The sequence below is a fragment of the Oncorhynchus tshawytscha genome, linkage group LG09 (genome assembly GCF_018296145.1).
Source record: "Oncorhynchus tshawytscha isolate Ot180627B linkage group LG09, Otsh_v2.0, whole genome shotgun sequence".
NCBI lineage: Eukaryota > Metazoa > Chordata > Actinopteri > Salmoniformes > Salmonidae > Oncorhynchus > Oncorhynchus tshawytscha.
In genome coordinates this window covers 80749794-80775416 of record NC_056437.1, presented here as the reverse complement: position 1 = coordinate 80775416, position 25623 = coordinate 80749794, and the positions used below count along the sequence as shown (strand labels likewise).

General features: G+C 46.8%; 1 protein-coding gene across 2 annotated transcripts in view; it reads right to left on the bottom strand.

Moving 5' to 3' along the window:
* Positions 1-390: 390 nt before the first annotated feature.
* Positions 391-25623, bottom strand: part of LOC112258853 (myosin-9-like) — a 32572-nt gene continuing 7339 nt past the window's right edge. Inside the window, exons 2-41 of one of the 2 annotated variants that reach the window (XM_042327587.1) lie at positions 21722-22056; positions 20004-20160; positions 19170-19197; positions 18924-19017; positions 18195-18215; positions 16275-16367; positions 16086-16149; positions 15528-15626; positions 15305-15448; positions 15127-15222; positions 12836-13107; positions 12388-12561; positions 11965-12138; positions 11728-11842; positions 10368-10555; positions 10080-10201; positions 9855-9924; positions 9589-9749; positions 9358-9466; positions 9105-9236; positions 8763-8969; positions 8540-8677; positions 8335-8458; positions 8092-8263; positions 7750-7962; positions 7359-7503; positions 7042-7248; positions 6830-6934; positions 6558-6710; positions 6171-6419; positions 5063-5275; positions 4721-4933; positions 4442-4603; positions 4178-4306; positions 3822-3910; positions 3578-3701; positions 3258-3466; positions 2955-3063; positions 2561-2733; positions 391-2327 (exon numbers count right to left, since the gene is read on the bottom strand). In XM_042327587.1, the coding sequence (XP_042183521.1) occupies positions 2219-2327; positions 2561-2733; positions 2955-3063; positions 3258-3466; positions 3578-3701; positions 3822-3910; positions 4178-4306; positions 4442-4603; positions 4721-4933; positions 5063-5275; positions 6171-6419; positions 6558-6710; positions 6830-6934; positions 7042-7248; positions 7359-7503; positions 7750-7962; positions 8092-8263; positions 8335-8458; positions 8540-8677; positions 8763-8969; positions 9105-9236; positions 9358-9466; positions 9589-9749; positions 9855-9924; positions 10080-10201; positions 10368-10555; positions 11728-11842; positions 11965-12138; positions 12388-12561; positions 12836-13107; positions 15127-15222; positions 15305-15448; positions 15528-15626; positions 16086-16149; positions 16275-16367; positions 18195-18215; positions 18924-19017; positions 19170-19197; positions 20004-20160; positions 21722-22051 (5886 nt within the window). In that variant the 5' untranslated portion in view covers positions 22052-22056 and the 3' untranslated portion in view covers positions 391-2218. The remainder of the gene's footprint in view (positions 2328-2560; positions 2734-2954; positions 3064-3257; positions 3467-3577; positions 3702-3821; positions 3911-4177; positions 4307-4441; positions 4604-4720; positions 4934-5062; positions 5276-6170; positions 6420-6557; positions 6711-6829; positions 6935-7041; positions 7249-7358; positions 7504-7749; positions 7963-8091; positions 8264-8334; positions 8459-8539; positions 8678-8762; positions 8970-9104; positions 9237-9357; positions 9467-9588; positions 9750-9854; positions 9925-10079; positions 10202-10367; positions 10556-11727; positions 11843-11964; positions 12139-12387; positions 12562-12835; positions 13108-15126; positions 15223-15304; positions 15449-15527; positions 15627-16085; positions 16150-16274; positions 16368-18194; positions 18216-18923; positions 19018-19169; positions 19198-20003; positions 20161-21721; positions 22057-25623) is intronic. The other variant, XM_042327588.1, reaches the window with a different exon arrangement.

The window sequence follows — 25623 nt, the reverse complement described above, 5'->3', positions numbered from 1 at the left end:
TTACTAAAAAAAATAGACTACAGGACAATATTAGATCAGCTAGTCTAGTGTATTGCCAGTTTAAAGCGGCAATCAGCAGTAGACACATTTTAACTCGAAATCCCAGCCCGTTTCAGTAAACAGATGAGGGATGGGGCTGGAGTAATGTAACCACTCAAATTCATAGACAAAGCTAGGGATGCAAGGACTAACCAGCCATGATAACATTAACCATGTTTCGAGGCCATTTGTTGACATTTACTTTGAACTAAGCTCATAGGGAATTTGTAAGTTGTTTTCTTTAATTAAGAAGCAATATGTAAAATAAATGCAGCCAAGGTACAATTGTTTTTGGGGGGGGGGGTAGTAACTGCTGCCCCTTTATGGACAAAAATTCTCAGGAGTCAATGGTTGCAGTTTAGAAAGCCATCTTTATTGCAATAATACCAACAAATACACAACTCAAGATTTCATTTTAGAGCTGCAGAGAAAATGACGGTACAAAATTGAGATTTATTTTCTCTTTTGCTTCCAAGTGCGAGAGAGAGTGATCCTTTGTCTGTTATCCATCATTAATAACAAATTCCTCTCACTTCCCAGCAGTGTGAGCAAAAAAGGCAACCCTGAGCACAGCCTGCAGGGGTCAGTTCACCCAGACCTAAAGCACATTCACTCATCTACATCACCCCATCCCTTAAATACATGGGATAAACACCTGGCCAGGCATTTCAACAGGGAGTCATCTTCCCAATCTTTCTGTCAGAGTAAAGATCAGGATATCATGTGATGTGTTAAGACTACAGCGCTGCAGAATGTAACAACGTCCCACTCATCCCAACATGCTTTATTCTGTTCAACCACCCCTATACCCTGCAAAGCAGAGCTCTGAGAATACAGCGTTCGTGAGTAATAAAGGACCCCACCACCCCTATACCCTGCAAAGCAGTGCTCTGAGAATACAGCGTTCGTGAGTAATAAAGGACCCCACCACCCCTATACCCTGCAAAGCAGTGCTCTGAGAATACAGCGTTCGTGAGTAATAAAGGACCCCACCACCCCTATACCCTGCAAAGCAGTGCTCTGAGAATACAGCGTTCGTGAGTAATAAAGGACCCCACCACCCCTATACCCTGCAAAGCAGTGCTCTGAGAATACAGCGTTCGTGAGTAATAAAGGACCCCACCACCCCTATACCCTGCAAAGCAGTGCTCTGAGAATACAGCGTTCGTGAGTAATAAAGTACCCCACCACCCCGTAACCATCACCCTGCGCATCAATAAAAACATTGATAGTAAAGAAATGCACATTTAAAAAAATCAATACCTGGATCCAGGAAAAAACAACCTTGAACAGTAGAATTTGACTGAGAGGCTTTAGTGTGTGTTGGCATGAATACAGAGCCTGCAGGAGCCTGCAGTTTCTCTGAATTAGTCTTCTTGTTTGAGGTGCATCTGCTGTCTATCAATGTCTTCATTTAATGCACAAATGCAGTTGACTATCATTTCTAATTCAGAGTCCTAAATCTCAGTGCAAAAATAAGACAATTTGGCACAAATCAAATTCTCCAATTCTGTGTGTGCTTCATGTGTGTCTATAGTTGTATCGTTTTCTTAAGCCCAACAGCATATTCATGTTTTAAGTACTATACGCAGCTAAATTAATACGGTACAATTGAGCACATAAACCTCCATTATAAACTGAGGTGAGAGCGAGCAAGAGCCATAGACGTGTAGTACTTTCATACTTAACCATTATAAAAACTATAGCATAAAATACAAATCTATAGATTGCGATATTACTTTGGTCCCCTCGAGTAATCCTTCTTCATTTATATTTCTTTCGTTCGTTCTTGCTTCAGTTAGAAAAAGATCCCCAAAACAGGATTATTTCTAATGGAATGTTTCCTTACAAAAATATCATTCATTTTAATTTTTTTTCCCAGAGAATGAAGCAAGAGAAAATAAATTTGGCCCACAAGTTCATAGGAGTTATGTCAGTATGGCAATAGTCTGAAGTACTGTTGTATTGGCTTATATGGAATACAAGTGTACAGAGATTGTCAAGTCTCTTATTAAAGAGAGAATGAGGTCTGGCTGCGAAGTATATTTACTACCTCTAAATCATACAGTATCATGATGTTTGTGTCCCTCTAAGTGTACTTTGTGGTATGTGTGGGTTTGTGTGTGTTGTGTATGACTGTTGCCGTTCCATCCTATGGACAGCAGGGAACACTGGCTGTTCATTCAGTCTTGGGCTCGGGGGTCTCGCTCTTGGGCTCGCTCTCCTCGTCGCTCTCAATGCCTGCGCGACTGACAATGCGGCGCATGGTGAAGGGGAGGTCCCCACGCCTGGAACAGAGACGGTAGAGATCAGTGATTAGGGCAGAGAGATCGTGACAGAGGCACAGCACATACCATGGAGGCCCTCTGAGGATACATGATCAGTAATGTAGCAGAGGGAATGAGTTTGATACATACATTGTAAATGCAAGTATGCTGTGTAGGGTGCTAGTACAGACGGCTTCATTTACAACAGAGTTCAGTACATCAGCATTTAGTCCGCTTGGGTGATGTGTACATACCTGAGCTTGCTCTTGAGGGTGCTAACCTCACGGTTCATGGCGTCGGCTGACTCAGTGGCGTCCTCCAGCTCCCTTTGCAGTTTCCTGCGGTTGGCGTTGGCTCTCTGGGCCTCCTCCTCAGACTCCTCAAGCTGCCTCTTCAACTGCTTCATACGAGAGTTCAGCTTGTCCGACTGTGTACACACACAAGCATTAGCATCAAGTACCAAGGTGGATGCTACATATAGGTGGTGGATAGGGTGAGATCCAAGACAATGTAAAGTACAAAGAGATCTAGTGTGAAAGCTTTATATAAATGTACTCCATTAAAATCATTCACATACATTCAAAATAGAGACTAAGTTTACTGGTGTAAAGCTGTTGGGCTTGTGTTGAAACTTGTTTGAGTCCTGACCTGGTCTTTGTACTGCTCTGTGTTGCGTCTCTCGTCGTCCACCGCGAGGACGACCTCCTTTAGCTTCTTCTCTGTGCGGCGCACCAGCTTGGACGCCTGCTGCCTCTCCCTGTGGAAACATACATTTGGGTCACATGGACAGGCTGAAATGTCTACTTAACTTCTCCATGGCTTGTGGGATTTTCACCATCTGATCTCACCCATGCTGCAATTTCGGTAATTTTATGCATTATGGAGAGCACATGAGATGTGGGTTCTGAATGAGGATGCAGGTGGTCTAAGGTCAGGCTCAGACCCACTCACCTGGTCTCGATGTCCACCTGCTCCTCCAGCTGGGCGATCTTGGCCTCCAGGGCGGCAATAGTGGCCTTGTACTTGGACTTCACGGTTCCCTCCAGCTCCTGCAGCTTCAGCTTCAGCTCCTTGTTCTGGCGCTCCAGCTGGGAGCGGGCCCCCTCCAGGCGCTGGGAGGTACTGCGCTCTGCCGTCAGCTCCACAGTCATCTGGTCAGTCTGACAGAGACAGGGGGTTAAACTGCCTGACTCACCTTATCATTAGAAGTACACTATCCCAGTCTGTACACATGGGGAATGAAAGTCATTTGCTGTCCTTGGCTGTCCTACCTGCAGCAGAGCTCTCTTCAGCCTATCGTTGACCAGCTCAGTGTTACACTGCTCCTCCTCCAGCTCCTCCTCTAGCTGTGCAATACGAGCCTCCAGTCTCCTTTTCTCCTCCGCAATCAGAGCACTGAGGGGAAGAGGAAAGGTGGGAAAGAAAGATGGGAGAGAAGAACAAGGGATAGACATTTGGGTCATTAGAAGCAGAGATAAACAGTAGGTTATGAAAGCTTTTGAAAATGGTTCCTACTTCTTGGCGGCCTGGTTGTTGATCTCATCCTGCAGCTCGTCTCGCTCTTGCTGGGCCTGTCTCTTCACACGCTCTGCAGAAGCCAGCTCCTGGGGGGATGGAGTGTGGCAGAACCAAAGTGTGTGCGTGGGACAAATCCTAACTTGAGATAAGTTCTCATAACTTTCCACATTAATCATGATTTCAGTGGAGGATTTGTGCAAAAAAGTTTGAGTTAAGTGCAAATAGTTTCACAGTAAAATGTATAAAGACCTAGTAGTAGGTTTTGTATTGTTTGGGAGGACGAGGTGTTAGTTGAGAATAAAACGAGAGACTAGTGTGAGATGCTTAGGTGAGGGGCAGCAGCGCAGACTGACCTCGGTCATCTGGATCATGTCGGCCTCCATGCTCTTGAGCTTCTTCTCGTTCTCCTTGGCCTGGGCCATGATCTCATCTCTGGACATACGAGTGTCCTCCAGCTCCCTCAGAAGCTCCTTCATCTGGGCCTGGTGGAGAGGGAGAGGTTCAAAGCATATTTCAAGCAAACTATTCACCATCTGCATGCATCTTGATTAGAGTAGAATGTAGTCATGGTATAAAAACTATAGTCAGAAGCTGGTGATAATGTAATTGGTTGTTACCTGGAGCTTCTTAAGCTGTTTGAGGGCCTCATCACGGTTCTTGTTGGCCATGTCGATGGCTGCCTCCAGCTCCTTCAGGTCCAGCTCCAGCTTCTTACGGGCTGCCACGGCAACAGAGCGCTGCTTCCTCTCATCCTCCAACTCCAACTCCATCTCCCGCACCTGAGGACCAGAGCGATTCAAGCTTTCAATCACTGGACTACATGTCCCATCATGCAATGGACATAACACAGTAAGAAACCACTACCTACAAAGTTACACCTGTAGCTACTAGTGTACCTGTTTGATCAGCTGTCTCTTCTTCTCCTCGCCCATCTCATCTCGTCCTGCCAGGTCTCTCTCGTACTGGGCCTTCATGGCCTGCATGTTGACCTCCAGACGCAGCTTGGCGTCCTCCGTGGCCTGGAGCTCGTCCTCCAGCTCCTCCAGCTGAGTTCTCATCTCCTCCAGCTGCTGCTCCATGCCACGCTTGGACTTCTCCAGCTCATGTACCTGAAGGCGAACAGTGGAGATTGTGATGAGAAATAGGACTTTGGGACCAGTATGAAAACAGAGGATTTGAATTGATTTCTACCTAGAACAACCCCCAAAAAAAAAAAAATTGACACTAGGCTGTCTTACACTCTTGCCAACGTCATCCTTGGAGGAGACCAGGTCCTCCATCTCAGCACGGAGCAGCTTGTTGGCGCGGTCCATCTCGTCCTTCATGTCAATGAGGGATTCCAGCTCACGGGTCAGAGCCAGGGCCCGGGTCTCCTTTTCCCTGGCCTCAGCCTCAGCCTTGTCCCTCTCCTCAGCATAGCGGCATGAGATGGTCTTCTCCTCAGCCAGCATCTAGAAGTAAAATTGAGGAATGTCATACTACACTTCAAGACCCAGATTTTTCCCTAATAGTTATGGATCTTCAGAATCAACCCTTCCAAGTAGTTTACCCCCCAGTTTGAGTGAATTGTGGACAGTAACCAGGTTTCCTAGCACCTTTAAGCGAGTCAAGTACATGTCTGGTATAAGGAAAATCATTTTTAAAAAAAGGGAAAAAGTGACAGGCCTGATGGAAACAGCAAATCTGTCGACAACTCAAAATACACTAGACAAGATGTGATCTTTTTGTGTCTAAAATTAATTATGCGATAAATGGTGAAATGCCTTTATGCACAAATATTGATATAGTAACCATCATATCAAAGTAAACTTGGAGTAAGGCGATGACGTGTGGTCCTCCCACTACGACTCGGGAAAGCAGTTGACTAGTTTAGATGAAGTAAGTTGGGATGAATTTCACAGGGTGGTGAAAGTACATAGTAATGAGCTTGATGCTCCTTTCCAATAATATTGAGGGCCTTATTCTGGTGACATGGTCGATGCTTGGCTGCCGTTTAACAAATAAAAATCTTAACTGTCAATAACCTTTTGAAGGTAGCTTACCCGCACTGCATCGGCGAGCTGTTGGCTAAAGCGCCCGTATCAAGGCTAGAGCGGACACATTCGTTGTAGAACATCCCCCCCCAAAAATTAGGAAAACCCATTTAACATATCACATGGGAATTTACCCACAAAAGGTATTTTTGTGTGCACTACGTCATCACGTACAGCCTTTGATTCACAACAAGTCAATTTGAGGGAAACATCTCTGCTGGTAAAATGCATATTGTTTTTATGCAGAGTTTTGAATATTTGCATGAAAATCTGTCACAAATTGGATGGAAACCTAGCTAGTGTTACAACTAACCTGGTCGAACTTCTTCTGCTTCTTCTCCAGATTGGTTACGATCTGTCTGAGGTGGTCCTGGTCCACCACCATGTCGTCCAGCTCCTGCTGCAGACGAGTCTTGGTCTTGTCCAGTTTCTCAAAGGCACTGCACTTCTCCTCCATCCGCTGGCCGAGCCCCTCCAGGTCCCTCTGCAGCCTCTTCTTCCCCTCCTCCGCGCTCTCCAGACAGTCCGCCTCCTGCTCAGACTTCTTCTTAATCTCTGCCAGCTATAGGAGGACACCGCTTGTCACTCAAACATTCTGTGGTGCAGTTTATGGTTCTAGTGATGTGTTGAACAAAAACGTTCTAATAGCACATTTGCATCAATCCAATTTTAAGGTGTATGTTGCTGTAAGTGTGTATACCTGAGCCTGCACGGTGAGCAGCTGCTTCTCCACATTCCTCTTGCCCTCCTCCTCCTCCTCCAGCTGTTCTCTCAGAGTGTTCTGTTCATCCTCCAGCTGACGCAGACGAGTGCCCATGGACAGCTTCTGACGAGTCTCCTCCTGGAGCAGCTCCTGTAGATAGAAGAGAAAGAACGGCACAGTTATAGCAGCTTAATGACTGAGCTTTTACAACCATGACAAAACTAGTGTAATATTGAATACTTGGATCTGTTGTCTATGGAGTACTATACCTGCACATCCTGCAGCTGAGACTCCACAGAAGAGCAGTCCTTGGACGCTTTGATGGACTTACCCTCCACCTCACTGAGCAAGCCATTGACAGTCTCCAACTCAGCCTGGGGAGGAACACAAGAACCAAAATAGTCATCAACATTGGCCTTCCAGCTAGTGTACAGGCCATATGCTCCAAATCATACCTGAAAGGAGATTAATAGTACTGTACCTGCATCTTGGCCACTCTCTCTGCCAGCTCAATCCTCTGGCGCTCACTCTCTCCGTGTTTGACCTGTAGCTCTTGGACCTGGCCCTCAGCCTTCTTCCTGCGGTGCTCAGAGTCCCCCTTCCCCTGCATCAGGGTCTGCAGCTCAATGGCCAGCTCGTTACGCTCACTCTCCAGGGCCTGCTTAGTCTTGTCCACCGACACCTTGTTCTGTTAGGGGAGGGCAGAACGCCAGGGGTCAGTGCATGTACAGATGCTGTAATACACAGGAATTCTTGAGGGTGTGTGTGTGTGTGTGTGTGTATGTATAAATAACTCACTCGCTTGGCCTGCTCCAGTTGCTCGTTGAGCTCGTCAAAGGCCTGGCTATGTTTCAGTCTCATCTCCACCACCTGCTGCTCGTGGACCTTGGCTTCATCCTCTAGAACCTTCTTCAGCTGGTTCACCTCAGTCTCACGCTTTGTCCTGACAGACAGAAGTAGAGAAATGAAGGAAAGAGGGAATTGGAAATTGTCAGATTGTGCGCTAAGCTAAATACTGGGAAACAAGGAAAATAAAGCAATTTGAGAGTCTGAGAACTGTCAACTCATGAAATAATTTTTCTAGAAGGTCAACATGAAGGCATCTAAATAGCATCTTATTTCACAATAAACCAGTTTCATTGAAACACAGTAGCCGACTACGTAACTGATCTCCTCCGGGTGTCAGTACCTGAGCTCTTGCTGGGCAGCGGTTGAGTCAAGTGTGTCCTCCAGCTCAGTCTTGAGGGCCTCCAGCTCCTCTCCCAGGTCCCTGCGGTTCTTCTCAGCCTTGGTGCGTGCGGCCCTCTCTAGCTCCAGGTCCTCCTGCAGCTCAGAGAGCTGGGCTTCCATCTCCCGGATCTTCTTTTGGGCCAAGTTCTTCTGGGCTGCCTCCTCCTCAATCCTGAGGGGAGGAGAGGGAAAATGGGAGTTCTAACATTCATTATGCCACAAAAATACAATTTACAGAGTGATCACACTAAAGCCACTATGTATGCATGTATGTGATTGCAGAGATCTTGTAGAGATCCACCTGGCCAGGGCTGCCTGCAGCTCCTCCTCCTTCTTGGCCAGCTGGGCACGGAGCTCAGCGATCTGGGCCTGCAGCTCAGCTATCTGGTCAAGGAGATCAGTAGAATCTCCCTCCAGCTTACGCCGGTTCTTCTCCAGCTCCTGACGCCCCTTCTCCTCCCTGCGCAGGCGGTCTAATAGAGAAGGAGAACGTGTTGAGGAAATAAGAGCAACTTGGTCAACATAGTGTGTGTGCTCCACCTACCCTCTAGGTCAGTGATCATGGCCTCGTGTTTGTTCTTGAGTTTCTGAAGGCTCTTGGACTTCTCCTCCTCCTCAGTCAGGTTAGAGGTGAACTCAGAGATACGCTCCTCCATTAGCTTTTTCTCCTGTGGGACACACACAACCAGGAGTTCACAACATAATTGTATCCATCCACACACCTGTCTGCCCATTGGTTGTATACGGACCTTCATGAGTTTGTTGTTCTGGTCTTCAAGAACCATGACGTCCTCCTCAATCTTCTTCAGCTTGGAGTCTGTGGTCACCTTCTCCAGCTGCAGCCTCTGCCTGGCAGCCTCCTCCTCATCCAACTGCTGCTCCAGGTCCTACACACACGAGGGGAAAGAGTTAGTACAGTGTGTACCTGCCATGCTGCACACAAAGTGTGTGTTGGTTTGTGTGTGTCCTCACCGTGATGTTCTGCTGCATCTTCTTCTTCTCTGTCTGCAGATGTGTGGCTCTCTCCTCCTCCTCCTCCACTCTGGCCTCCAGGTCATGAAGGATCTCCTCCAGCTCCTGCTTCTTAGCGGCCAGACGGGCTCTCATCTCCTCAGCCTCGGCACACAACTCTGTCTCAGCCTGCAGCTGCTCCTGCAGGGCCTGCTTCTCGGCACTCAACTGGGGGACACAGAAACAATATGGTGTTACGGGTTCATGAATGCATTTTCAAGTTAGCTTGAGCAATTATTGTTTCATTATAAAATCAACATGTCACTTCAGGGCTGTTTCAGTGATGGAGGGCCTCCATCTTACCTGGTGCTGTTTGACCTCCATCTCCTGCAGCTGTATCTCAGCATACTCCTGCCTCTCCTTCACCTTGCTCAACTCATCATCCTTGGCCTGCATCTCCTCCTCCTGCCTGCTCACCTGCAGCAGGGGCTTCACCTGGGGAGGGGGACAGTTCAGAGGAGAAGAGAAAGGCAGTTATACGCCAGTATTCCCCGGGGGTTTGGCTGAGTCGAGTAGCATTGTATAGGAACAACATTAGCATAAGTATAATGTGTACCTTGGTGAAGAGTCTCCACCACTGCCAGTTCCTGAGTTTGAGGTAGGCAGAACAGTTCCTCTGGATCACCTTCATGGCAGTCAGCTGCTGCTGTCTCCTGGCAAAGGCCCTGCAGAGCAAGCAGAGAGAGAGCGAGAAACACTTTGGTATCGTCCAAATACAGTTATAAGACATCAGAACATTTCCACTGCAGCCATATGATAGACAGTTGAAGTCAGGGGGTCTCCTTACTTGCGGGCCACGTAGCCTCTGCACCAGGCCTGGAAGCTGATGATGACATCAGTGATCTTCATGTCTCTCTCCTCCTCCAGGTGGGCCAGCACTCCAGCCCTGAAGAACACCTTACTCTGACCAATCCTGAACAGGTTGGGATCCAGCTCCAGGCTTTTGATCTGACAGGAGGGTGAGGTATACAATCAGCTAAACTGACAACATTCATCTCTTCATTCTAAATGAGTGACAATGTTCTAGAACAAGATATAATGCCCTTCTCTTACCATGAGCACACAGGCCTGTTTGCCATCCATGAAGCCCTTGGGGATGGAGTTGGGAGTGAGGATCTCATACCTTAGAGAGAGAAAAGGTATATGCATGGGATCATCAGTTGGACTCAACTCACTAAAAGCAACATACACAGCATGATGCAACAACAATATGAGGTTAAATTGGGGAACTGGTGAAAATAGACATTTGTATACAGCCAATGGGAGTGTTCACGGTACCTCTGTCTGAACTCCTGGAAGACGATACGGTTGGGGAAGCCCTGTCTGCAGATACGGATCCCCTCCAGAACACCATTACACCTCAGCTGGTCCAGAACCAGGTGGGGGTCTAGCTTACCAGCCTGTAGGGGAGGGAAGAAAGGGAACATGTTTAGATGTGGAAATAAAAAAAGCTGCCAACACCACTAACATAAGCTGCGGGTGTCTATGTTGCGTACTGTGTTCAATGGCATCTTGAGAGAAACTATTGTTTGAATGTTTTCACTGGTGGAGTTGATCTACTGGTACCTTCTTCTCGTGGTTGGGGATGATGCAGCGGACGAAGTTGGGATTGGTGTTCCTCAGAGTGGCCATGAGCTTGGACAGCTGCTCCTTGTAAAGCTGGCCCACCGTGCGGAACATGCCCTTACGGGTCTTAAAGGCACCAGGCATCTCAGACATCCCTGCAACCTTATCCAGGCCCACGATACGATCCACTGAGAGGGGGAAGACAGAATAAAAAGAGGAGAAAGCGTGACGTGAGATAGGAGGCTTTCACATTTGAGGATATCTAACCAGGCAAACTCCACAGTGAAAACAAACCACAACATAAAACACATGAAGCAGAGTATAATGGCGATGGGGGGATCCCATCTCTCCATGGGGGATGGTGAGAGAGATGACTGACGGGTTCAAAACTAGAGACGCCACAACACTGGGTGAATGCAGAGAGGATAAATACAGTAGGAAGGGGGATTTGGGGAATAAGAGGGGTCACAAAATGCCAGTGAAGCGTGGGGGGAGGAGGGAATCACTAGAATGAGACGCAACTCGATGCAGTGAGTGTGTGTGTGTGTGTGTGTGTGTGTGTGTGTGTGTAACTTCTTACACTATGCGACCAGCTTAATATGTCAAATGTGTGGTGCGAACCAACATACTATGTGGAAATCAATGTTTGTGACAAACTGTGAATTTGTGGGCATGTTTTTATTGGTGACGACGGAACCAAACCCATGCAGTATATACCCATTGCTGCAGTACCCATGAGCAACACCAGGGGTCCCAAACCACACTATTACACAGAGGGAGAGAGGAGAGTCCAATGAAAGAGCAACAAGTAGTAGATCTCACTGCACACAGAGCTGGGGGGGGCAGTCATTACAACCCCTTGTAAAAAAAAAAAAAAAATTGATCTGAAATCAACATTGAGCCACAGGGAAAACAGGGTATGAGCACAGGATAAAAACATAGGCAGTTGATGCTGAGAAGGGGGAAAGGTTCATGTTAGTGTGAACAGAAGGATGAGCAGAATTGGAGTAAATAAAGGACTGAAAATATATGAAAGTCACCTGAATCTGAGTGGAAAAAAGGAAAACGCTGATAAAAATAAGCTCTCTGAGACCTCTGTACCTCTGAGACCCAGTAAGAGGGAGAATAACAGACGAAAACGGGTCGTACAGAGGAGCAGATGGATAGAAACCAAAACAGAGAAATCGGTAAGAACAAAGGTCCAGACACCAGACATTGGATACGAGACGAGAGAAAAAAGTGGATTTGAGACAGGAAGAGACCCTTCACTGAAAACATAGCAGCAATTCCCAGCATAAAGGTTAATCCACTTAAGTCGGTTCTTCTTACTGGTTGCAAACTCATCATTGGCTGCACTCACCATCCTTCCACAGTTCAGACACAAACTTGTCAGTGGACTGGTTGAGCAGCGTGGCCACGTTGTCGTTCAGAGGGTCCATGTTCTTCATCAGCCACTCGTCAGCCTTGTAGTCCACCTGAGGAGACGGCACAACATATATAGACAATAGTATTACACAAGGTTTGCCTGGGACATGATGCCCAAGTGCACACAGTTTAAGCAGAGTCTAAACGTCGCCTTCATTACTGGTCCGTTTACCTTCCCGGCATAGTGAATGATGCAGAAGTCAGCCTCATCTTTCAGTTTCTTGGGCTTGTGGAACTTGGAGTGGGTGCCCTGCTCCTGCAGGACCTTCTCCACAAAGCTCTTGTCAGTGGCTTTGGGGAACCAGCACTCCTCATCCAAAAGGGCCAGGATACCAGGGGGGGTAGCCTGAGGGAGAGCAGAGAACAAGGCTCACAGAGAGACCAGGGAGCCTGGAGGTGCAGCATAGCATGGGACTGAACTGAAAGGGAGGGAGGAGGAGAGAGAAAGGGAGGTAGCAGGTGGAGAGATATGGGATGAGACTGTAGGGAGTGAGGTTAACCAGGAGTTACATACAGGGAAGAGTGAGTGAGAAAGGGAGTATACAGTACATGATTAAAGGTAGGGAGATACAAAGGGTCAGAGGGGTAGACTCACAGGCTTCTCAATCAGGTCGATGCAGGGCTGCAGGTCCAGGCCGAAGTCGATGAAGCTCCACTCGATGCCCTCCCTCTGGTACTCCTCCTGCTCCAGGATGAACATGGTGTGGTTGAACAGCTGCTGCAGCTTCTCGTTGGTGTAGTTGATGCACAGCTGCTCAAATGAGTTCAGCTAGAGGAGAAAGAGAAATTGTCAGAAAGTGCATTCACCATCATGAACAAAAACTAGGAGGCTCAAGTGTCTATTTGTCCCCTTTTCCTAATCTGCAGTGATGTGAAAGAACTAGACAGGTGAAAACAGATTCCCTGTAGGCATCCACCCCCATTCTGTCTTTGTAGATAAGTGGAAATGGCGAGAGAAGAGGAAATCACTTTAAACAAATATACCCTCTGGGTCTTACTCAAGACATTGTAATCTCGTTGGTCTTTCCCCCACTCCAGTTTACCTCAAAGATCTCAAAGCCAGCGATGTCCAGGATGCCGATGAAGGAGGCCCCCTGTCTCTTGGTCTTGTCCAGGGCCTTGTTGATCCTCATCACCAGCCAGCGGAACATCCTTTCGTAGGTGGCCTTGGCCAGGGCCTCCACTGCAAACTCAGCCTGTTCCTGGGTCTGGGCCTTCTGCACATAGTCCCTGCCCACCTTGATACGAGGGGACAGGATGGCACGGGTGAAGTCTGTCACGCTCATGCCCATCAGGTGGCACACCTTCTGAGCAGCTGTGATAGGGAGGGACGGGGGACAGAAAGACGAGACATAGGGTTGAGAGGGAGGGATCCCCCAGGGAATAACAGTTTGATGCCTACAGCAGTGCATGGAACTAGACTTTGAAACCAGAAATAAATCACTTCTAAGCTCGCTTCGAGGAAAGCAACACTGAGGTATGCAACACTGAGGCATGCATGAGAGCATCAGCTGTTCCGGACGACTGTGTGATCACGCTCTCTGTAGCCGACGTGAGTAAGACCTTTAAACAGGTCAGCATTCACAAGGCTACGGGCCCAGACGGATTACCAGGACGTGTACTCCGGGCATGTGCTGACCAACTGGCAGGTGTCTTCACTGAAACTAACATGTCCCTAATGGAGTCTGTAATACCAACATGTTTCAAGCAGACCACCATAGTCCCTGTGCCCAAGAACATGAAGGCAACCTGCCTAAATGACTACAGACCCGTAGCACTCACGTCCGTAGCCATGAAGTGCTTTGAAAGGCTGGTCATGGCTCACATCAACACCATCATCCCAGAAACCCTAGACCCACTCCAATTTGCATACCACCCAAACAGATCCACAGCTGATGCAATCTCTATTGCACTCCACACTGCCCTTCCCCACTTGGACAAAAGGAACACCTATGTGAGAAAGCTATTCATTGACTACAGCTCAGCGTTCAGCTCAGCTAAGGATCCTGGGACTAAACACCTCCCTCTGCAACTGGATCCTGGACTTCCAGAAGGGCCGTCCCCAGGTGGTCAGGGTAGGTAACACATCTTCCACACTGATCCGCAACACTGGAGCCCCCCAGGGGTGCGTGCTCAGTCCCCTCCTGTACTCCCTGTTCACCCACGACTGCATGGCCAGGCACAACTCACACACCATCATTAAGTTTGCAGACGACACAACAGTGGTAAGCCTGATCACCGACGAGACAGCCTATAGGGCTGGTGGTGCCAGAATAACCTATCCCTCAACGTAACCAAGACTAAGGAGATGATTGTGGACCACAGGAAAAGGAGGACTGAGCACACCCCCATTCTCATCGACGGGGCTGTAGTGGAGCAGGTTGAGAGCTTCAAGTTCCTTGCTGTCCACATCAACAAACTACAATGGTCCAAACACACCAAGACAGTCGTGAAGAGGGCACGACAAAGCCTATTCCCCCTCAGGAACCTAAAAAGACTTGGCATGGGTCCTGAGATCCTCAAAAGTTTCTACAGCTGCAACATTGAGAGTATCCTGACTGGTTGCATCACTGCTTGGTACGGCAATTACTCGGCCTCCGACCGCAAGGCACTACAGATGGTAGTGCATACGGCCCAGTACATCACTGGAGCTAAGCTGCCTGCCATCCAGGACCTCTATACCAGGCTGTGTCAGAGGGAGGCCCTAAAAATTGTCAAAGACCCCAGCCATAGACTTCTCTCTACTACTGCATGGCAAGCAGTACCGGAGAGCCAAGTCTGAGACAAAAAGGCTTCAACAGTTTTTGCTGCTACTCTGTTTATCATATATGCAGTCACTAACTATACATTAATGTACATACTACCTCAATTAGCCCGGTTAACCAATGTGCGGGGAGCAGTGGTTGGTTGGGCTATCTGCATTGTGTCCCCCCACCCGCCAACCACTCTTTTACGCTACTGCTACTCTGTTCATCATATATGCATAGTCACTTTCAACATACCTACATTTACATACTACCTCAATCAGATCGACTAACTGGTGTCTGTATGTAGCCTCCCTACTGTTATTTTTCACTGTTGCTTTTATTTCTTTACTTACCCATTGTTCACCTAATACCTTTTTTGCACTATTGGTTAGAGCCTGTAAGTAAGTATTTCACTGTAAGGTCTACACCTGTCGTATTTGACTCACATGACAAATAAACTGATTTGATTACCGGTAGTTAATTCTGGTGGACTGAAGTGTATAATCTGCTGGTCAGTAGAGTGTAATTGACAGATACTAGGATCTCCTTTTTAGGATCAAACCAGCCCACATAAAGGTTTGCTGTACCTGTGTCGTCAGGCATGGAGGCCTGGTCTGAATGGCGCTCCTTCTTAAAGCTCATGTTGCCCAGCTGGAGCACTGAAGACACCACCTTCAGGAGACCTGCATGAGGAGACCAGAGGTTAGAGTCACACCTGCCAAAATAAACCAGTGAGAGGGTAGTGTGTCCCGTCCTCCCCCTCACCAATCTGCTCGTCCTCTGGAATGCCCATGATCCTAAAGGCCTCCAGGGTCTCGGTGAACAGGTCCTTATCCTGCTGGCCAGGGATGGTCACATTTCCATTGACCAGGAAGCGGTAGTTGTTGTAGCCCTCCAGACACAGCTCGGCTGAGGGGGGCACAGAGTTATTACATCTGATATGCACAGTTAGCTGTACTTGATAAGGGTGATAACGAATGAGGCTTACAGCGCAGTTTGTCTCCAGCACCAGTGAGCATGTAATAGAAGACATGGAAGGTCCTCTCGTCTTTGGCCTGGCGGATGGCACGGGACTTCTCCAGCAGGTCTGGGGGTTAGACCGTCAAGGAGCCACTCATTCAGACTGGATTGTGAGCTTCTACTGGCCGGGGCAAGTGTGTGACTTACTTGTTTAGTTTACTGTAAAGACTAACCGAGAGGTAAAGAGTTAAAAATTCTGTAGGCTATAGATTGAAGTGTAGTTTATTTAACTAGGCAAGTCAGTTAAGAGCGGCAGGGTAGCCTAGTGGTTAGAGCGTTGGACTAGTAACCGGAAGGTTGCAAGTTCAAACCCCCGAGCTGACATGGTACAAATCTGTCGTTCTGCCCCTGAACAGGCAGTTAACCCACTGTTCCTAGGCCGTCATTGAAAATAAGAATTTGTTCTTTTGTCCTCTAGGACTGAGATGCAGTGCCTTAGACCACTGCGCCACTCAGGACCCCAAACTATTGTATATTTCAAATGAGGGAGTGAATTTCATTGTGGTTAACATAGTATGAAGGATACAGGTTTCAATGTTGGCCCCCACGATGTATCCGTTGACGTCGAAGTTAATCCTGATGAATTTTCCCTGGGAGAGACAGAACATAGTGAATGACTAAGGAAGCAGGAAATACTTGTCCAACAGAAAAAAGAAAAGGAAAAAAAAAGCATCACTAAGAGATTTTATTTTTAAATTTAAAAAAAAGTTCTTACGAATCGGGAGGAGTTGTCGTTCTTCACAGTCTTGCCATTTCCAAAGGCCTCCAGGATGGGGTTAGCTTGGAGCAGCTGCTTCTCCAGCTCACCCTAGAGGACAAACACAGAACCGCTCTATCAACCAATGACTTTATCCCATTGGATTCTTTAAACCACCACCTCCTTATAAGGACACATCTAGATTAGTACAAATTCTATAGTGACACTAACCGGACATGCCATTTGTCATTTCTCAGCAGTGGGATCAAACTGTGAATACCTTTGGTGATTCCAATGGATGATTCATCGTCACGCATTGTGAGAACTACAGTCATCTGCTTTTAATTTACTCTAGTTTCACTTCATTGTGAGGATTTCAGTTGTTTAAACATTTGATTTGTGTTTGGATGTTCCCTTTTTACACCAAGTCCATAATTTAAGTTAAGAATTCACACAACTGCATTACCTTACTTATGGAGAAAATAAAACAAACTGCATGCAGACCATTGAATATCACAACACCCAGGAACACATACACAAGTACACAAAATCCCCACACATCGCAGTGTTAGTGCCCACACCTTGACACCCAATGGACGACCCTGCGGCCCTCATCAGTAACCCTTCACCCAGAGTAACCCCCAGACCCCATGCAGAGAACTGAATGTCAACATTCACTATACTGACATTAAGTATACACAACCCCTACAGCCAGAAATCTGTACATAGTTCACACTGAGCTCTACTGCAGACTGTTGTTGTACAGGTGGATCCATGCACATGACTCCATCTAAAATGCCACTAGTAATACTACAGTGAATTTCAATTTTAAAAGGATATATACATGGACAGGACAGCCTACTGATAACCTTCAAGAGTCTGCTACAGCTGAGGCTGTGTCAACATGTGAGGAGCTTGACGCATATTGGGTGGAAATCACTTCAATCCACCCAATAAAAACAGACCTCACACTAATATTCTTACATAGCCTAGCAGTTAAGAGGTTGGCCAGTAACCGAAAGGTTGCTGGTTCGAATCCCCAAGCAACTAGGTGTAACATCTGTCAATGTGCCCTTGAGCAAGGCACTAACTAATTGCTCCTGTAACTCTTCCTGGATAAGAATGTCTGCTAAAAAGACTATTATAGTAGTGGCTTTGTCAATGTTATCAATCTGAGGAGCTCACTGAACCTTTTTCCTGAATCTTCAAGGATAATGTTAGTTTAAAACCAATCCCTAACTAATCCTATACATTACACCACTATGAGGCTTTAAACGGTAGTAAGGAGCAGGGAATAATGGATATGATGACTGGTATGAAGCATCCCCAGTGAACGAACACACGTATACAATTAGTCCACTGGCATCCCAATGCACACAGCAACTCAGTGAGTTTGTCCAGAGATCTTTAAAATGGTGTAGACAAAGAGTGAGAAATGGAGGGGGAGCTGTGAGAGAACGTTGACCAGATCTCTGAACAGACACACTGGAACACACACACAGCAAGCAGACATGGAGTCGTAAACACATCAAGCACACTTCTGGAACCACCAGGGGGAAAACAAAGGATCAACAGCGTTATGCAAAATCCAGCCAGACTTGTCAAACTGCAGAGCCGTTTACTCATTAAAAATCTTTAAACATAGTATTTAAAGAAGATCAAATCAACAATACAAAAAGGGATGCGCTCTCAGTTTTGTCTGGCTGAATTCTAATGGCAATTTCCCCTTTAATAAAGAACATTCCTTCCTCTGGACTGACACTGGTCATGTGTACACTTCCAAGTGACCCACTAGCCCACCACAGAGCACGCTCCAGCAGCACGGGGGAGGAGGGAGAGACAGCGCAAGAGCCAGGAAGAGGGAGGAAGGGTGTGGAGGAGGAGATCCAGAGATGTGTGATAGAGGAAGGAAGGGGGTGAAGGGACAGGGTAACTCACATGTGACAGGAACGAGCTGGTCTGTTGATGGGAAAAGAGAAACACACAACCTCAAAGGAATGATAGATACAGATACTGGTCCGCTTTCAGAAAAGACTGGGCCTCTCTTGAACCCTGTAGTCACAGCTGCATCTATCACAGGGGTGGCCAACTACAGCACTGCAGGGTTACATTTTGTCTCATTGCTTTATAGAGTTGACCGGAGGTCACTTTGATTCAGCTCAGCCGCTGGAGGAGGAATGTCAACAAAAGGAATAATATAGTCAGTCCACTCTGGTTTAGATATGACACTATGAACCAGCTACCAAGGGAGTTTAATCTACCTCCTGCTGTGCTACGGTCAGTCTTAAAGAACCAAGACTGGCCCACCCTTATTTAGAGGTCCTCTATGGCACCATAGAGCGGTGTGACTGATAGAATCAGCACCTATCCAAGACCTGGAACAATATGGCAATGGCTTGACAATGATGTAATGTACCACTGGCAACACTATTTCTCAAACGCACATACAATCACAGTACAAGTAGTTGAGCATTGAGGACTCAGAAAAGCCTGGTTCTGAGCTGATAAAGGACCATAGGAAACCAGGCCCACGTCAGAGAGTGAGGGAGAGTTCGAGAGCATGGTGGAGAACAAAAAAAGGAATAGGAAAGAGAGTAGAGGGAGAAACAGAGAGGGTAAAGATCAGAGGGAATTATGACAGAATAGTAGAGTAGAGGACTGACTGACCTGGTCTTTCTTGGTCTTGTGGGAAGAGGCCACATGGGCCAGATACTGAATGACCTTCTTGGTGTTCTCCGTCTTCCCAGCACCAGACTCTCCTCTGTGGAAGAGAAAAGGAGGAAGGGGGGACAGAAGCAAAAAAAGTAAGAAAGTCAATCAGTTGTCAGCAATATCACAACTAACGCTGTAATATTTCAAGGTTGTTGAGAGACCAATATTAGCTATTCATAGGGTTTTGTGCTCAAGACTCACGTGCAAAGAATGGACTGGTCTTCACGGTCTGTGAAAAGAGGTGGGGCCAAGATTTTTTTTTAAAAAGGTACATATTTCATGGTTTAAGTTTGGATTGAATAACATGAGGGGACAGTTGAATTCAATAGTGACAATAGTTTCTGCTACTATTTGTAGCCCATCATGGGTGCTTGTTGTGCAGAGGAACGTCAGTTCCATTGTCAGAACTGAAGTATGTTGTTGCCAGCTGGCTTTAAATAAAATATGAATTCTTCAGTGTGTATTTGTTATCTCAGGAGCACATGCACCACATTTGTCTCTGAAACAGGAAGTGCATTGGTCACACAGGAAATCAATATCCAGCTTCCTGTGAATGGAAAGGGTGATGCCTTTTAACCAACAAGTCAATGAACCATCCCATGAAAATACTGCATGGTAACTCCCTCTTCTAGTTAAATGATTCCCTTTACTTCAATGGGGGCCAACAATGGACTAACAAGACAAGAGTGAATGGACAGCCTGACAAAGCCAAACAGTACATCAAGATAATGGGTCTGGGAAAGAGTACTGAGAATGTCCTGTATGTAACCTACATCGCCTTACAGACTGACTAATGGCCTTTCCTTGGTTATGGAAGGCAGGAGCCCTCAGAAATCAAGGCTAATGCTTCACTACTTAAATGCAGACTTTCAGAGCCAAGTCTGCCTGGAGGAGTCTAAACCAATTCATATCTTATAGGCAAATTATCTTACTAAACATGGATGGTAAAATACTACCAATAGCCCTTGTATTCAGATGAATTAGTAAATTTGCTAGGTACTTACTACGATGTGGTAAAAAAGGACCTTCGCTTACCCTGCATCATGCTCCTGTAGGCTGTGTCAGTGATGGCATAAATATGGGGGGGCATTTCATGCCTCTTCTTGCCCTTGTACATATCCACAATCTCTTCTGAGTAGATGGGCAGATTCTTATAGGGGTTTATAACCACACAGAAGAGCCCAGAGTATGTCTGTGATACAAAGAGAAACACTTATTAATATTAGTTACTGAACATGCATGCTCTCCTCTATCCATGTCCTGAACCAAGAACACTAGGGATTATACAGTCAGACTTGACTGGTCTTCTTACAATGGATTTTGGCTAGAGACATCATTTCAATTAAAATTCCACTGTTGATGTTAGTGAGAGATTGCAGTAGAATCACTCTGACCTGCCAATGTAATAGTTTAAACTGACTGCATACTATATCACTGATGGTCTACAGCCAAAAACAAGACTGGACAGATGTGAATGGGGAAATCATAGTGAACATTATCTTCTGAATCTAACCCTCTTGTCAACACCAGCTCCATACTTTATTTCCCAATCTCCCTCCCTGACTACAGCAAGAGGCTGGGCTAGATCAGGCATGTTTCACAATCACAAAGCGCTTCTACCAAACAGTGACATCATCCGAAGTGATTTCACCCCAGCCCCTCTGTCCCTTTCCATATACCCCTCTAAACCCTCATCTTGGGCATCTGGAGAGTCTCTCCTCCCCACTTCATTTATGTTCATCCGCCCTCCATATTTCTGTTTCCTTCCCTCTCAGCTACATTCCTGTCCTCCCCATTGCGCCTTGCCCTTGCTTCTGGTCTGGTAGTCGTCTCTGCCTCTCCCAAGAGGGGGGTTTTCAGAAGGGTAACCGGTCCAGTGGCGCACAACACGGCAATACCCAAACCAAGAGGGCCAGGGTGTGTTGACTTGACCGGGTCAAAGCCCAATGTAGCAGGCACCAAATCACTCCCAGTCGTGGACAGAGGGATAAATGGCATTATGGGGGAACAATAATTAGAGCAAGATTTACATTCCATATCCATTTAATTTCCAGCTCTGCCTGAAACTCAACTCTGAACAGCTTTACTCCCCCATTGTGTCCCTCTCCCCCCCCAGAGAGTATTGTTCCCTGCAGATTCCTGTTTACAGCAGTACTCCAAACACAGAAGGAGAGTGTAAGAGAGGGGAGCCAGAAAGAGAGGACTGAACATACTCGTATGTTTGGTAAACAGATTACAGCCTTTCGTTTGGGGTGGCAACCTGCACACAATGGAGTCATCTGACACAATGGGCTTAATTGTGGTAATGAGGCTAGGAAAGAGGTCTACCTGGTTTGGAACCAGGCCAAGTTGTGACATGAGCAAACAGTGCTTTCATAACCAGCATTAAGCAAAACCTTGGATAACCATAAAGAGTCAAATATTATCAGCTCTCGTATTTTTTTCTATTTTTTTTAACACCTTTATTTTACTAGGCAAGTCAGTTAAGAACAAATTCTTATTTTCAATGATGGCCTAGGATGGCCTTGTTCATGGGCAGAACGACAGATTTGTACCTTGTCAGCTCGGGGATTCGATCTTGCAACCTTTCGGTTACTAGACCAACGCTCTAACCACTAGGCTACGCTGCCACCCCGATGAGGGCAAGAGTGAGTTAGAGGTGTTCACATGAACACAGAGTACTGATTGACACTTGTATCATACAATGAGGCGAGGTCCTTCAGTTCAGTGTGTGCCTGGTGTGTAATACTCACGTAGATGAGGCCAGAGTAATATCTCTCCTTGAGGTTGTGCAGCACAGAGGCCTCATTCAGGCAGGTGAGCTCGGCCATGTCTTCCACCTTGCTGAACTTGGGCGGGTTCATCTTCTGGATGTCGTCCTTGTTGACTTTCACCTTCTTGCCAGAGTCTGCCAGCTCCACCAGGCACTCTTCACCTCGCTCCTCCTTCACAGATCCCGCCTCGAAGCCCAGCCGCTCCGACGGCACCCACACCAGCTTCTTGGTGGCCCAGTCTGCCTGGGCCAGAGGGTTGTTGACCATGTTGCGGTCCACGTACAGGAACTTGTCTGCGTCCGTCGCCATGGTTGCTGTGGAAAGAGACCCAGAAGTTGGTTAGGACTAGGAAAGAGAGCATTTAGTTGTAGTACCAATTCAATTTAGTTAGACCTCAACCAACAAACAAACCTGATGTAAATGAGCAACAGTCCTGACAAACTGAGCCAAGTTAACAAAGACTTCTCTTAAGCTACAAAGCATTATCTTGCATCAATCCCCAAAACAATGTGGGGATGAACTGTCATTTCCCCATTGCGTCAATCTCTATCCGCAATACCCATGGGATTGTTTGGAGGTAAAGATAGCCACTGCCCAGAAAGTTTGTTGGGTTGCGAGTTGATGTCGGTCAGAGGTCTGGTCCCTGGCCGTTTGTCTTGATGAAATGTCTGAGGAATGCCGAGGTCACCAATGTTTCCTCTACAACTTGGAGTGCTCAGGTTAGGTCAGTTCAACATAAAACAAACTAATCTCAACGAGGCCCCACGTTTCTGGCAACCACTACGGATGCTAATCAAATTACGTGGCGCACTCCCTCTCCAGCCAAGGCGGCCTCTAACCAAATTTAACTTAGTGCTGTAAAACTTATTTGTGGTAATGTGCAACATGTGCTGACCATCTCATCCAAATACGTGGTTTTGAGAAAGACTTCATTGATTACATGCTTGGAGGAAAATCTTCAAAACAATTTGCGATTCGCAACGTTCGGTTTCTAGGGATGAGGAGCACGTCAGAGTGGGAGGTGAATTGACTGTTGTACATAATGAGGCCTGAGGAACCTCCCATATTCAAAAACAAAAGTTAGAGAACATTCAAGGGACTTCGTCTAAATATCCCCCCCCCCCCCAAAAAATGGCGTTAAAGGCCTAAACACAATGTTCAGTCTTGAATCTTGTTTACAAAGCTCGTGTAAAACAACCACAATGCCAGAGGTGAGCGACATGGCTTGCAGGCCCAAACAGGACTGGTTCACAGCTCATGAACAACATCTCTAAGTCATTGAAGTCAGTTCCATGGTGTAACCCACATGGAGAGACTAGACTAGTATTACCAGAATCCAGTGGGGGTGAGGGACGGGTGTTTCATAACGTTTAGCTATACACAGAGGTAGAGAAAAGGGAAGGCCATTATCTGAACATTCCAACAACGGGAGCGTTGTACTTTCCCACCCCTGCCAGGGTCGTTAGCCTAAAACTTTCCTTCACTTCCTAGGGTAGAAATAAAATAGTTGAAATTTTACAACAACTGGCTCCGTTATGTTTACATATTCAATGTTGCAAAACAGCACACACTCAAAAAGGTTACAAGTTCAAGATATTTTTCCACTACCATACTTATGAGCTTTGTTTGTTGGCAGAGTTTCTGTTTGGATAATTTGGAAATGCAATTGGTGAAAAAAAAACATTTGGGTGGGTGGGGTTACAGGTGGCAAGTTCTCCTACATTGCCTGCAATCATAAAGATATTCTTACGAAATAGCACATAATTGAATGTGAGATTTACCTGCTGTAGAATGGGAAAAATGTATTTTATAGGCATGTTAACCTACACTGGGGGAAATGCAGTCTACTGCACACAAAGGCTAGGGCAAGTAGATGTTTGAGAATGTACCGAGAAGGGCTGTACTGCATTGGATATGGGCATTGCTGACAGAAAGGGTTATGAGAAATACTAAATGGCACATTAACGCTGGATGTACATCAGGCAACCAGGAAGGCAACCAGGAAGGTAACCAAGACTGTAGCACCATTCCTCTCCCTCAGAGCTCCACAGCTGACTTCCATCACAACACCCTCCCCTTTCCCAACTCTGTTTCTGAACCCTTACTTCCCAGTTTCCTGCTTTAGAGTGAGGTACCCCACAAATGAGTCCCTCCGGACCCCTCTCGGTCAGCTCCAGTCTCCCTCTCCCCACCCCCCCTCTGTTTATCCAGTCTTCCAGGGTCACATTCCTCCCATACTGACCCTTTATCAGAGACAGAGAGCAAAGGAACGCTGCACATTTCTTTCCTCTTACCACCATAAGTCTAAGTCTCTCCTGGTCTTTCCTTCCAGTCCTTCTGCCCCTTTTTCCCCATCACAGGGTCAGTCAAGCCCGGGGGGTTTAAGGGTCGCAACGAATGTGGATCTCCCGTTGGTCTACTAATCGTTCAGCACGCTGTTGATGTCTGACGGATCACATTTTTGCGCGATTCTACATGTAAAGTATTTTTTGGCAAAGTACTCTCAGCAGGCAAACGCTATTGGTGTTCGAGCCCTTAAACACTCAAAATACATCACCGATCCCTGGCAATGCACCCACAGGCTGTACAGTAGAACAGTTAGTCTGTGTGTAGTGGTGAAGCCAGTGGCCTTCAGACAGTCCCTTGACTGTGGCAGGGCCTAACTATCTGCAACGTTAAGCAAACAATCAGCAACCACACCAAGGGGCAGTCTAGTCAGTTCCATGCAGTCCTAACACAGCTAATGCCTGACTGCAATAGTTAACTATTGTTTTCCTGCTTGGCAAAAACAAGCAGTGGGGAGTACAGCCTCAACACACCAACGCTCTGGGATTGATTGTTATCAGCGTCAGCTAGGCTAACGTGGGCGTGCAGCATGAAAATAAAAAAAAGTGTAGCCTACATGAAAAACTCAAACATGCAGCTCAAACATATACAGGCCATCTGTTGAGTGGAGGCAGGATGGGGGCCAGAGAGTTCAGCTTGCATGGTCTACCAGCAAGACATGGATAAGCCAGCAGGATAGGAATATAACCCAATGATATTGAACAGAAATAATGATAAAATGAGACTTCAAAAAGGAGAACATGCAGCCGTTTTGGACGGCCCTGGGGAGGGAGGGAGGGAGCAGAGTAGCCTGCTACGTGTCCTATACACGTCGTCTTGACACAGATTAGTCAGTGACGCATCTCCTCCATCCATCTCCTGAGAGCAGCACAGGGCTACATTTATAACCACAATTATTCTTTTCATAGTCATTCTATGGAAGGTCCTCTACATTGAAAGGTGAAGACGACCTAAAGTGTGACGGTCAGCCGTTGCCATTGATAGACACTAAGCCATTGATAGACTAATGTCTTTAATTATGACTCAGAGTCCCCACCAAAGTCCACAGCTTTCGGTCTGGCCACCAAAGTCCACAGCTTTCTGTCTGGCCACCAAAGTCCACAGCTTTCTGTCTGGCCACCAAAGTCCACAGCTTTCTGTCTGGCCACCAAAGTCCACAGCTTTCTGTCTGGCCACCAAAGTCCACAGCTTTCTGTCTGGCCACCAAAGTCCACAGCTTTCTGTCTGGCCACCAAAGTCCACAGCTTTCTGTCTGGCCACCAAAGTCCACAGCTTTCTGTCTGGCCACCAAAGTCCACAGCTTTCTGTCTGGCCACGTCTTCACTCAACCTGGGACACCACTAAGCCTGAAGCCCAGTACCGCGCAGCTGCAAGGCCTCCCCATGTCTTGTCACGTTAAATACTGTTCAGCTGTACAAACAGACTCATCTATTGAAGGTTGGTTACATTGAGATTAGCCGTTCTGGTAGTTACTCAAGCAAAGTTACACATTAATGAAGGCGACACGTGGAATACAAGGAAACCAATCCCTCCAA